Raw genomic sequence first — 13,729 nt, forward strand, 5'->3', positions numbered from 1 at the left:
GGAACAACACAAAAAAGCTGAAAAAAAAAGGCAAAATCGGACATAATTTCACACAAAATGCCAAAAATGGGCCAGACAAAATTGTTGGCACCTTTCCAAAAACTGTAGGAAAACAACTTTGTTTCAATCATATGACGCTCACTCAAACTCATCTGTAGCAACTAACAGGTGTGGGCAATATGAAAATCACACCTGAAACCAGAAAAGGGGAGAAGTTGACTCAATCTTTGCATTGTGTGTGTGTGTGCCACACTAAACATGAAGAACAGAAAGAGAAGAGAACTGTCTGAGGACTTGAGAACCATAATTGTGCAAAATAATCAAGACGTTAACAACACATGGCAGTGTAGCTAATCTCTCTGGAAGTGGACGGCAGAGAAAAATTTATGAAAGGTTCCAACACAGGATAGTTCAGATGGTGGATAAGCAGCCCCAATCAAGTTCCAAAGAAATTTAAGCTGTTCTGCATGCTCAGGGTACATCAGTGTCAGCGCGAACTATTCGTTGACATTTGAATAAAATAAAAGGCTATGGCAGGAGACCCACTGCTGACACAGGGACATAAAAAAGCTAGGCTGCAGTTTGCCAAAATGTACGTGAGTAAACCAAAATCCTTTTGGGAAAGCGTCTTGTGGATAGATGAGACCAACCTAGAGCTTTTGGGTAAAACACATCATTCTACTGTATAAAGAAAACAGAATGAGGCCTACAAAAAAAGAACACAGTACCTACAGTCAAATATGGTGGAGGTTCAAAGATTTTTGGGGGTTGTTTTGCTGCCTCTGGCACTGAGTGCCTTGACTGTGTGCAAGGCATCATGAAATCTGAAGATTACCAAAGGACTTTGGGTCGCAATGTAGTGCCCAATGTCAGAAAGCTGGGTTGGTGTCCTAGGTCATGGGTCTTTCAGCGGGACAATGACCCCAAACATACTTCAAGAAGCACCCAGAAATGGATGGAAACAAAACTCTGGAGAGTTCTGAAGTGGCCAGCAATGAGTCCGGATCTAGATCCCATTGAACACCTGGGGAGAGATCTTAAAATTGCTGTTGGGAGAAGGCGCCTCCAAATATGAGAGACCTGGTGCAGTTTACAAAAGAAGAGGGGTCCAAAATTCCAGTTGAGAGGTGTAAGAAGCTTGTTGATTGGTATAGGAAGCGATTGATTGCAGTTATTTATTCCAAAGGGTGTGTATCCAAATATTAAGCTGAGGGTGCCAACAATTTTTTCCGGATCATTTTTGGGGTTTTGGGTGTGGTTCACATTGTAAAATGGGACTTGTTTATTTGACACATGGTTCTGTGTAAGGAAGTGTGTAGACCTCCTAGATCGTGAGGCTTTGCAAAAGGACTAAGAAGCTCGACTCTAAGCCAAGCAGGCGATCCCACATTATTGAATGGACTTGTTACTTTGTGCCGGACAAAGGCTGAATTTAAGTTTCCCTGTGATGTGGTTTATGAGGACTGAAATAAACCAGCCGAACTTTAAATAGAAACGGTTCCTGTGATACCTCAGAACGCTCTCAAGTGAGTAGCATTGTTACACCGTATTTCAAGTCAGTCAGCTACACAGGGCTTTAACACCTTAATGACCACCGTCTTTCTATTGACCTGAGATATAAGAGAATAGCATCCCCAGAAAACTGACAATCCAGCAGCTGTCAGCTTTACACTATAGCTGACAACTTCCTGCATCAGCCACGATCAGTGTTGGCACGGACCATGGCTGTTTAACCACTTAAATGCTGGTGTCAACAATGACTACAGCATCTAAATGGTTAACAGAGTGTGGTGGCTCCCGCTTTCACCCCATCGGCACCCTGAGATTATGATTGTGTGCTTTTTATAAATAAACACAAAACATATCGACCTAAATTTACCATTATCATGAAATCTAATGTGCCACGAAAAAACTAATTCAAAATCAATGGGGTATGTTGAAGCATTCCAGAGTTATTACCACATGCCATAAAGTGACACTGATCAGACTTTAAAAATTTAGCTTAGTCGTTAAGGCTATGTACCTGCAGATTAACCCTATATCTGCAGGTAATCAGCTTTTTTGGTGAAGGCTGGTTCCCTTTAAGACTAAGTTTTCATGGGACGAAAATACAGCCTTCTTTCCACTTCAATTTTGCCTGTGGGCAATTCGCTGCGTTTTAAGAATACCACAGTTGTGCAAGAGATTTCAAGAACTTTTATGCTGCGAAACATATCCAAAGCGTAAACTGACAAGAGCTGTGGGTTGAAAACCTGCAGCATGTCAATTTATGCAGTGGATTTAGAAGTGAGTTTAAAGGTGCAGCCTTTTTCACAATGATATCCGTAGCAGTATTTACTGCTCCAGGTATCACTGTAGGATTTACGCTGGCGGAAGTCTGCAGTAAATACGCTTAGTGGGAACACATCCTAAAGATACGTTCTTACAGTAAAACTAGTATTGAACTGAAGTAAGATCAGCCGATTGGTTTGGCGCACCACAACAGTCCCAGTACCAGTGGGCTCCTTGGAAAAATGAATTGCCCACTACTGCTTCAAGAGATAAAATTACCAGGATCAGAGTTATCTCTGATCCCGGCCGCTGCAGCAGGAGCATGGCTGTATATTACAGCCAACTCCCACTGCGCATGCCGCGAGCTCAACTCCTTTGCTTTATCTTCCCAGGTGAGACATACAGTTAGGTCCTGAAATATTTGGACATTGACCGTATCTTCATGATTTGGGCTCTGCATGCCACTACTTTTGATTTAAAATTAAACAACTGATATGCAATTCAATTGTAGACTTTCTAGTTTAATTAAAGAGGTTGCACAAAAATATTCTGTGAAACATTTAGGAATTGCAATCATTTTTCTACAAAACCTCCTTATTTTAGGAGCTCAAAAGTAATTGGACAAATTATCTTTACCATAAATAAAATGTTCATTTTTAATACTTTGTAGAGAATCCTTTACAGGCAATGACTGCCTGAAGTCTGGAAGCCAAGGACGTCACCAAATGTGGGGTTTTGACCTTTGTGATGCTTTGCCAGGCCTTTACTCCAGCTGACTTCTGTTGTTTGTTTATGGGTCTTTCTGCCTATAGATTTGTCATAAGCATGTGACATGCATGCTCGATGTGGTTGAGATCTGGCGATTGACTCGACCATTGCAGAATATTCCACTTCTTTGCCTTAAAAATCCCCTGGGCTGCTTTTGCAGTATGTTTTGGGTCACAGTCCATCAGTACTGTTAAGCACCGTCCAATCAACCTTCCTGCATTTGGTTGAATCTGAGCAGAGAGTATAGTCCTGTACACTTCAGAATTCATCCGGCTGCTTTTGTCTTCGGTCACATCATCAATAAACACTAGTGACCCAGTGCCACTGGCAGCCATGCATGCCCAAGCCATCACACTGCCTCCACCATGTTTTACAGAGGATGTGGTGTGCTTTGGATCTTGAGCCGTTCCAAGTCTTCTCCACACTTTCTTCTTACCATCATTCTGGTACAAGTTGATCTTAGTTTCATCTGTCCAAAAAATGCTTTACCAAACTGGGCTGGCTTCTTTAGATGTTTCTTTTTTTATAACGTCTAATATGGCCTTTCTATTTATAAGGATGATTAATGGTTTGCACCTTGTGATGAACCCTTTATATTTGCTCGCATGAAGACATCTCTTTATGGTAGACTTAGATACTGAAACACCTACTACCAGGACAGTATTCTTTACTTGGGTGGATGTAGTGAAAGGGTTTTCTTCACCATGGAAAGGATTTTGCGATCATCCACCACTGTTGTCTTCTGTGGATGTCCAGGCCTTTTGGAGTTCCCAGGTTCACCAGTGCCCTCTTTTTTGCAGAGTGTACCAAACCATTGATTTGGTTACTCCTTAGATTCCTGCTATCTCCCTGATTGATTTCTTCATTTTTTCAGCCTTATGATGTTCTATTTTTCTTTTATGGAGAGTTCTTTTGACCGCATGTTGTAGATTCACAACATCATCTGCCAAATGCAGATACAACATCTAGAATCAGCTCTAGACATTTTACCTGCTTAATTGATGATGGATTAATGAGGGAATAACCCATGCAGCCCATTAACCACTTCCCGACCGCCCACTGTAGCTAAACGTCCGCGCTGCCTGGGCTCTGTGCAGTGCGGACGTTTAAAAACGGTGGGTGGTCTCGCAGCGCTCAGGACCCCCAGGGTCCTGTAAGCGCTGTGGGAGCGGTGCAGAGCGATAGCTCTGACAGGGAACATCATCGGGTCCTGATTGGATCAGGTCCCAGTGATGTTAACCCTTTGCGGTCTTCTATATACCGCGATCTATAGTGATCGCGGCATATAGAAGACAGCAGGAGGAGAGGGGGTAGTCCACTTACTTCTCCGACGACCCCTGATTCCTTTCAGGACCTGACGTTGCTATGGCAGCTGGAGGTCACATGACCGCCTCCAGCTCGGCCATATATGGTGTCCTGCCTGGCTCAGCCTGCAGCTAAGCCAGACAGGAGACTGACTGTGTGAAGATCTCATGTAATGTAATATATGTCTATTACATTACATGAGATCAGGGATCAGAAAAATAAAAATGAATGTCCCATACAGGGACTAAGTAAAAATGTAAAAAAAAGTAAAAAAAAAATACAAAATAAATTAAAATAAATAAATAAAATATTAAACCGATAAATCCATATATTTTTGCAAAAATAAAAAAAGTACACATATTTGGTATTGCCGCGTCCGAAAGAACCCGAGCTATAAAACTGTCACACTAATTAACTCCTTCTGTGCACACCGTAATAAAAATAAATAAAAAACAGAGCAAAAAACTATGCTTTTTCCTCATATCACCAAACAAAAAGTGGAAAAAAATGCGATCAAAAAGCAAAATGGAAATAAAAATGGTACCACTGAAAACGTCATCTTGTTCCGCAAAAAACAAGCCACCATACAGCTCCATCAGCCGAAAAATAAAAAAGTTATACCTCTCAGAATAAAGCAATGCAAAAAAAATATTTTTTCTATAAAATTGTTTTATTGTGTAAAAGCGCCAAAACATAAAAAAATATACAGTACGTGTAGTATCGCTGTAAACGTACTGACCCGAAGAATAATGCCGCCTTATCACTTTTACCACACGCAGAACGGCATAAAAAAAAACCTCAAAAAACAATTCCTGAATTGTTGGTTTTTGTTAATTTTACCTCCCAAAAAACGGAATAGAAAGCGATCAAAAAATGTCACGTACCCAAAAATGGTACCAATAAAAATGTCAACTCGTCCCGCAAAAAACAAGCCGTCACATGACTCTGTCGGCCGAAATATGGAAAAACTATAGCTCTCAAAATATGGCGATGCAAAAACTAGATTTTGCAAAAAAAAAAAGCATCTCTTAGTGTGTGACAGCTGTCAGTCATAAAAACCCGATATAAATCTGGTATCTCTGTAATCGCACCGACCCGAAGAATAAAGTAATCTCATCAGTTATATCACACGAGGAACGGCGTAAAAAAATAAATAAAACCAATTCTTCACCTGCTACTGATTTGTTTATTATGTCTACCAAAGATCGCAGTAAGGCTCTGCTCACATTTATCCTGCGCTCTGCGCTGAGCACTTACGCCAGAGTTTCCGTGTAAATCTCTGAAATATGTGATTCAGCCGGAACCCATGACGGAAGATTCCCTGTAATGAGGCAGATATAGGCCACTGTGGATGCCGTCTGGCCTGTGATGCCACGGTGTCATTTGTTTTAGGCGTGCATAAAAGTGCGGTTGGCCACAGTTTTGTGCACTTCTGAAAAAAAGGACACCGCTAAACAGAGGCCAGACGGAGTCCAGAGTAACTCTGCTGCCTCATTACAGTGAATGTATCCTGCAGGGGTTTCATCTGAATTACATCACTTGGAAATTTAGATGGAAACCCCAATGTAAGTGCTCAGCCTAGAGCGCCGGATAAATGTTACGTAAAATGTTCCCAATAAAAGCTTCAACTCAGTCCTGAAAAAAAGCTAGCCCCCACTCAGGTCTGTCATCTGTTAAAAATATAAGGGACTTCCAAGTTACTGGTAGCAGAAAGGCTCTGGAAAAGCGAAATGGCCCTTGCCCCCCAAAAGAAATTCAGAAAATTTTGTGCTCCCAAATCCAAATGCCTATTCTACAATAATTTGTTCTCCAATTGTCAAATAGCGCTCCGTCCCCCCAAGATCTCGCCGTATGGCTGAGTGGTACGATACAGCCACATATGGGGTATTGACACTTTTAGAAGAAATTGTGTGACACATTTCGGCACCATTTTTACCCATTGCCCTGTGTGAAAATGTAAAATCTGAGGGTAAAACATTTTTTTGTGGTAAAAATATAATTATGCTTTTTTCACTGCCCAATGGTATAAATTTAAAAATTAAAAAATACTCACTACTTCCCTAGATGAATTTCTTGAGAGGTGTAGTTTACAAAATGGGGTCACTTGTGGGGGTTTCTGCTGTTTCGGCATGTCAGCGACTCTTCAAATGTGACATGGTGTCTGCTGCCTATCCCAGCCAACATAGCGCTCCTTTCTCTTCCGAACCCTGCCGTACACCAAAGCAGTGGTTTTCCCCCACATATGGGGTATCGGCGTGTTCAGGAGAAATTGCACAACAAATTTCATGGTGCAATTTATCCTATTACCCTTATGATAATGCAAAATTAAGGGATGAAAAACGTTTTTGTGGGAAAAATGTGAAAATTTTATTTTTACAGCTGATTATTATAAACTTCTGTGAAGCACCTTGGGGTTCAAGGTGCTCACCACACATCTAGATAAGTTTCCTAAGGGGTCTAGTTTCCAAAATGGTGTCACTTGTGGGGGGTTTCCACTGTTTAGGAACATCAGGGGCTCTCCAAACGCAACATGGCGTCTGCTAATTATTCAGACAAATTTTACATTCAAAAAGTCAAATGGCGCTCCTTCCCTTCCAAACCCTGCCGTGCGCCCAAACAGTGGTTTTCCCCCACATATGGGGTATCGGCGTGTTCAGGAGAAATTGCACAACAAATTTCATGGTGCAATTTATCCTATTACCCTTATGATAATGCAAAATTAAGGGATGAAAAACGTTTTTGTGGGAAAAATGTGAAAATTTTATTTTTACAGCTCAATATTATAAACTTCTGTGAACCACCTTGGGGTTCAAGGTGCTCACCACACATCTAGATAAGTTCCCTAAGGGGTCTAGTTTCCAAAATGGTGTCACTTGTGGGGGGTTTCCACTGTTTAGGAACATCAGGGGCTCTCCAAACGCAACATGGCGTCTGCTAATTATTCAGACAAATTTTACATTCAAAAAGTCTAATGGCGCTCCTTCCCTTCCGAACCCTGCAGTGCGCCCAAACAGTGGTTTTCCCTCACATATGGGGTATCAGCGCGCTCAAGAGAAATTGCACAAAAAATGTTGGGGTCCATTTTTTCCTGTTACCCCTGTGAAAATAAAAAAAATTGGGTCTAAAGTAACATTTTTGTGAAAAAAGTTAAATGTTAATTTTTTTCTTCCACATTCCAAAAATTCCTGTGAAGCACCTGAAGGGTTAATAAAGTTCTTGAATGTGGTTTTGAGCACCTTGAGGGGTGCAGTTTTTAGAATGGTGTCACTTTTGGGTATTTTCTGTCATAAAGACCCCTTAAAGTGACTTCAAATATGATGTGGTCCCTAAAAAAATGTTTTTGTAAATTTTGTTGGAAAAATGAGAAATCGCTGGTCAACTTTTAACCCTTATAGCTCCCTAACAAAAAAAAATTTTGGTTCCAAAATTGTGCTGATGTAAAGTAGACATGTGGGAAATGTTATTTATTAACTATTTTGTGTAACATATCTCTCTGATTTAAGGGCATGAAAATTCAAAGTTTGAAAATTGCAAAATTTTCAAAATTTTTGCCAAATTTCCGATTTTTTCACAAATAAATGCAAGTGGTATCAAAGAAATTTTACCACTATCATGAAGTACAATATGTCACGAAAAAACAATCTCAGAATCATGGGAATCCGTTGAAGCATTCCAAGAGTAATTGCTTCATAAAGTGACAGTGGTCAGAATTGAAAAAATTGGCCGGGTCACGAAGGCAAAAACAGGCTCTGGCTCGAAGTGGTTAAGGAGCTTTTGGGATTATTGTCCAATTACTTTTGGTCCTTTAAAAAGCTGTAATTCCTAAACCCTTTTCCCTCACTCCAATTAGGATGTGAATACCCTCAAATTAAAGTCTGTACTTTAAGCCCATTCTGATTATATAACTGTAACTTGAATACTTTTTGGTAAACAACTAAAACGCCAAAACTTGTGTCACTGTTCAAATATTTTTGGACCTAACTGTATATGGTGGCTTGTAGAAAACAATTCCAAATACATATATACATTGGATGTCAAGAACGTTTTAAAAAGGCAAAATGTACGTGAAAGAGACTTTCATGCATTTCTTCCTGAAGGTCTCAATTAAAACATACATAACACCTGCTTTACTCATCTTTACCACGAGGTAAAGAAGTAATTGGAATTTGTTCTTCAAAGTCCAGTTGTACTTCGCCTACTTCATAAATCTTTGAAATCAGAACGTGGTACCGAGTGTTGTAACTGCAGCTTTACGAGCAATTACCTGTTGTGTTTGAAAGTCCCCAGTGTCAATAATTAGTCTACCTGTTGACACACTATTTCTGTTGTGCATCTGTTAATGTAAGCAATTGATTTGCACATGGGTGTAATTACCATCACTGATGGGGTTTGAGATGAGCTTCCCCACCAGGGTCCTGTCAATCACCACCTTATCCAGCTGTGGCCCTGAAAGGCTTATGGACGCGAGCACACCTGAACCGAAGAGGAGCTGAAACAGAAATAAACAAGAACATTCAGAAATAAACTCCAACTTTTACATAATCCTCATATCTGGTCATACAGATGAAGAGGGTGTCACTTCTTACAAACAGATCACAATGTATACAAAAGTGGAATTAAATATCTGTACATGATGGGGTCTCACTACCTACTCTTTGCCAAGTATATAATTTGAGGAAAAAAAAAAAAAACTTACGAGAGGGGGAATCTTGTGGCACAGACAAAATATATTATTTTCTTTATGTTATGTGCTAATATCTCACATTGCTTTCCTATTGCAGGTTTCTGTGTTTCTTTTCCCTAACCTTGTAGTGCCGACCTACAGTGTTTAACCTAGTAGTGCCTACCAACAGTGTCTAACCTTGTAGTGCCTACCCACAGTGTCTAAGCATGTAGTGCCTACCCACAGTGTCTAAGCATGTAGTGCCTACCAACAGTGTCTAAGCATGTAGTGCCTACCCACAGTGTCTAAGCATGTAGTGCCTACCAACAGTGTCTAAGCATGTAGTGCCTACCTACAGTGTCTAAGCATGTAGTGCCTACCCACAGTGTCTAAGCATGTAGTGCCTACCAACAGTGTCTAAGCATGTAGTGCCTACCAACAGTGTCTAAGCATGTAGTGCCTACCCACAGTGTCTAAGCATGTAGTGCCTACCAACAGTGTCTAAGCATGTAGTGCCTACCAACAGTGTCTAAGCATGTAGTGCCTACCAACAGTGTCTAACCCTGCAGTGCCTACCTACAGTGTCTAAGCATGTAGTGCCTACCAATAGTATCTAACCTTGTAGTGCCTACCTACAGTGTCTAACCCGTGTCTACCCTTGTAGTGCCAACCTACAGTGTCTAACTTTGTAGTGCCTACCTACAGTGTCTAACCCTGCAGTGCCAACCCTTGTAGTGCCAACCTACAGTGTCTAACATTGGAGTGCCTACCTACAGTGTCTAATCTTGAAGTGCCTACCTACACCATATTTTGCCATAGGACCCAAAAGATGGGAAAATATGCCCAGGCTGGACGAAGCTAGAGGAAACGGTCGTGAAAATCGGTTGTCTGACCTGGGTAAAGGGTCGAAGACTAATCAAACCATCTAGCTGCTGGTTCACTCTGAAGTTTCCCTCAGGAGAGCTAGCACGCCCAGAAGCCCAGTTTTATCTGGTAAAGCAAATAATTTGAGGTCTTGGGGCCAAAATGTTCTCAACCTTTTCTAAAACTTTAAATGGGTAAGAAGTCCGGCTTGCTGGCTTGGACCTGACATGGAAAGTGTGTGCCCCGTGGACCACATTTGATAAGCAGAACTGGTGCAGCAGAATGAACCGAATGCTGGGTTAACAGCTGATGCTCATAAGACCCCAGAAAAGGTGTTGCAATGTTGCAGCGGAAATGCTGCAAAAATGCTTGTTAATAGGTCTGCCAGCTATAGCAATGGTAATCCTGATGTGCTTTGCACACGATGCGGAAATTTCTGCTCATGATTATCATTGCGGAAAAAATTGCACAATGTCCATTGTTCGGACGTTTCCGCCGCAAATTTTCGCCCACTGACTTGAATTGAACAGCAGCAAAACCGCAGGTATAATATTTATTTAAGCAGTAGTTCTCAGCATGCGCCGCTACGCAGATGTCAGACATTACTAGTCGGTCATGTGACGCGTCACATGACCGCTTATATGACGTATTTAAGGTCCTCACACGCACTATTCCCCAGCCTCTTGAGAAAGCCACATCTACTTAGGCGAAACGCGCGATGAGGCGCTCCCCTCCATGGGTTTATTGCACTCAGCACTTTACTCCGGTGTTTTACCTCCTCTATTTGGACTGTGGACTTCTATTTGTTACTATGGCCTGTTTTTGACTCTGCCTACTATGCATTATCTACTGTTCCCTGTCCATCCTCCTCTGAATATGATGGGTATCTTGCCTTAGGAATCCCCAGTCCGCACATTATTCACTTTATGTGGATGTAGATGGGGAATTACTGCCTATTTTGTGCTGTTACCACGTGACTCCTTTTGTATCCCTATTTATATCTATGCTATGACTTGAATATTGATGTTTGAGATTTATACATTTAATAAAGATTGCTTTTTATTCAGCTACTCTTGTTTTTCTCTTGGTTTGGTATAATATCAGCCACCAGCAGTCTGCTTTCCCTCTGCTGGTTATAAAAATGACGCGGTATCCCACATCATTTTTTTCAAAAATTTTAGGCTCAGTGCCCACGATCCGGAAGTAGCAGCACTTTGGAAACATATTTTTGCTGCGTCCAAAACGCTACGTTCTATTGAACACAGGTAAATCCACGTGGTCACTGAACCATGAGGATTTACCGCATTCAATACATTCTAGTGGTCAAATTTCTGTTGCTGAGACTAGCGACTCCGCAAGACAATTTGACATGTTGCGGTCCTGAAAGACGCGCCGTATGTTAGTGTCCACGGGTGATTCACAGCCTCTGATGCACGCATAGTGGACATGGGATTTCTAGAGATTCAATCCACTATGCTGTAACATCTGGACGCTGCGGATTTGAAGCTGTATAAACACGCAGCGTTAAACCTGCAGCGGATCCTGACCATGGTCACGTACCCAAACTCACCCGCAGCATATCAATTTCTGTAGCGGACATGTTAGTCTCCACTGCAGATTTTGACCGATTGAAGTGTCATTATATACAGTGGATTCACATGTACCGACAACAAAATTGCGGCATTTAAACATCGCGTTTTGAATGCAGCAAAAATATGCTGCATCCAAAGCGCTGCTGAGTGCTGATAGGGGGGACGCAGGGGCTAATGAAACAGCTGTGAGCTGTTAATTATAGCCAGGGACCATGACTGCAAATGGCACCTTTGGCTAGGGACCGCACTTCTTTATTGAATGCACCTCCTAAACTAAGAAAGGATGACAGCACCTGTAGGCTTATCACTAACTTCTCCAATAGAGCACATGCGGTCCGTAAGATACTGCTGAAGCACTGGCCAATCCTCCAGATGGATGAGAATATAGGCACAATAGTCAGCTCTGTGCCTCAAATCACATATAAAAGAGGCAGATCCCTGAAGGATAGGCTTGTTCATAGCCACTACACTAGCCACCATGAAGATAGTTGGCTACAAGGCTCCACTAAAGGTAGCTTTAGATGTAGTGGCTGTGTGGCCTGTAAGTAAATGATCCAGAGCAAGAATTTCACAAGTAATGTTACAGGTGAGACTTTTGTAGTAAAACACTTCATCAACTGCAGGTCCAAAGGGATAATATATAAGGCCACGTGCTTCTGCGGTATTGAATATGTGGGGAAGACCAAGAGGGAGCTCAGGAGAAGAGTAAGGAAGCACCAGCGAGACATTGTCCTGAAAAGAGAGACCCCCATAGCAAGACATGTGAACACTATGCATCCTGACCACCTAGATGCTATGCGATTTATGGGCATGGATAAGGTACCTACCCCACCTAGGGGAGGCGACTGGGACAAGCTGATCCTAAAAAGAGAAACCAAATGGATCTATAAGTTACAGACAATAACCCCATATGGCCTGAACGAAAAGCTGTCCTTTAGGTCTTTTCTTTACACGGTGTTCCAAATTATTATGCAAATAATATTTTCTCAGATTTTCCCAAATTACCTATATGAATTGCAGTCATTGTAATTTTCCAGTCAAATAACTATTAGAGTACAATTGAAAGGTTTTTGTACAAACTGCCTATGATAACAGTATATTTTGAAAAAAATAAAAAAAACTTAAACTGCACTCAAAATGCATGTTCCAAATTATTATGCACAGCAGAGTTTTCAACCTTTTCATTTTAATAAAGAACAAAAAAAATGGTCATTTTTGAAATTATAAGCATTAGCAGGTTATTACACACTGAAATCAAACAGTTTTCAACTCAAAACTTTATTCTAGGTGATGTTACATTTGCACATAGGACCGCTTGTTCGAAAGGAACTTCTGAACTCTCTCGTCCATTGAATTTGTCAGGTTTTGGATGGTTTCTGCTTCAATTGTTTTGCATGAGGACAGAATACCCTCCCAGAGCTGTTGCTTAGATGTGAACTGCCTCCCGCCATCATAGACACTCCTTTTGATGATGCTCCAGAGGTTCTCAATGGGGTAGAGGTCAGGGGAGCATGGGGGCCACACCATAAGTTTGTCCCCTTTTATGCCCATAGCAGCCAGAGATGCAGAAGTGTTATGTGCAGCATGAGACGGGGCATTATCATTCATGAAAATGATCTTGCTGCGGAATGCAAGGTTCTTCTTCATGAACCACGGCAGGAAGTGCTGTTTGAGAAACTCCACATACATTATGGAGTTCATCTTTACCCCTTCAGGGATCCTAAAGGGGCCGACAATCTCTCTCCCCATGATTCCAGCCCAAAACATTACTCCACCTCCTCCTTGTTGGCGCCATAGCCGTGTTTGCATGGGGTGTCCATCAACCAGCCATCCTCCACTCCATCCATCTGGACCATCGAGCGTTGCACGGCACTCATGAACAAAACAGTTTTGAAGTCAGTCTTCATGTATTGTTCGGCCCACTGGAGCCGTTTCTGCTTGTGTGCAGTGGATAGAGGAGGTCGACAGGATGGCTTACGCACAGCTGCAAACCTCTGAAGGACCCTGCATCTTGTTGTTCGGGGGACGTTGGAGGCACCAGCAGCTTCAAAAACTTGTCTGCTGCTATGACAAGGCTTTTTTGCCGCTGCTCTTTTAACCTGACGTAATTACCTGTAGGAAAGAGTCCTCAATTTTCCCTTATCAGCACGCACACGTGTGTACTGTGAATCAGCTACATACTGCTTGATTGTGCGATGATCACGATGAAGTGTCTTGGCAATGTTGATTGTAGTGATGCCTTGACCTAAACACTCCACAATTTGTT

General features: G+C 41.7%; 1 protein-coding gene across 3 annotated transcripts in view; it reads right to left on the reverse strand.

Moving 5' to 3' along the window:
- Window positions 1–13,729, reverse strand: part of WDPCP (WD repeat containing planar cell polarity effector) — a 420,756-nt gene that overhangs the window by 286,093 nt on the left and 120,934 nt on the right. For all 3 annotated transcript variants that reach the window (XM_073672146.1, XM_073672144.1, XM_073672145.1), the window contains exon 7: window positions 8,719–8,833. In XM_073672146.1, coding sequence (XP_073528247.1) covers window positions 8,719–8,833 — 115 coding nt within the window. The remainder of the gene's footprint in view (window positions 1–8,718; window positions 8,834–13,729) is intronic.

Source organism: Phyllobates terribilis, unplaced genomic scaffold, assembly GCF_046119375.1.
Source record: "Phyllobates terribilis strain yellow unplaced genomic scaffold, ASM4611937v1 Scaffold_3__8_contigs__length_932513732, whole genome shotgun sequence".
NCBI lineage: Eukaryota > Metazoa > Chordata > Amphibia > Anura > Dendrobatidae > Phyllobates > Phyllobates terribilis.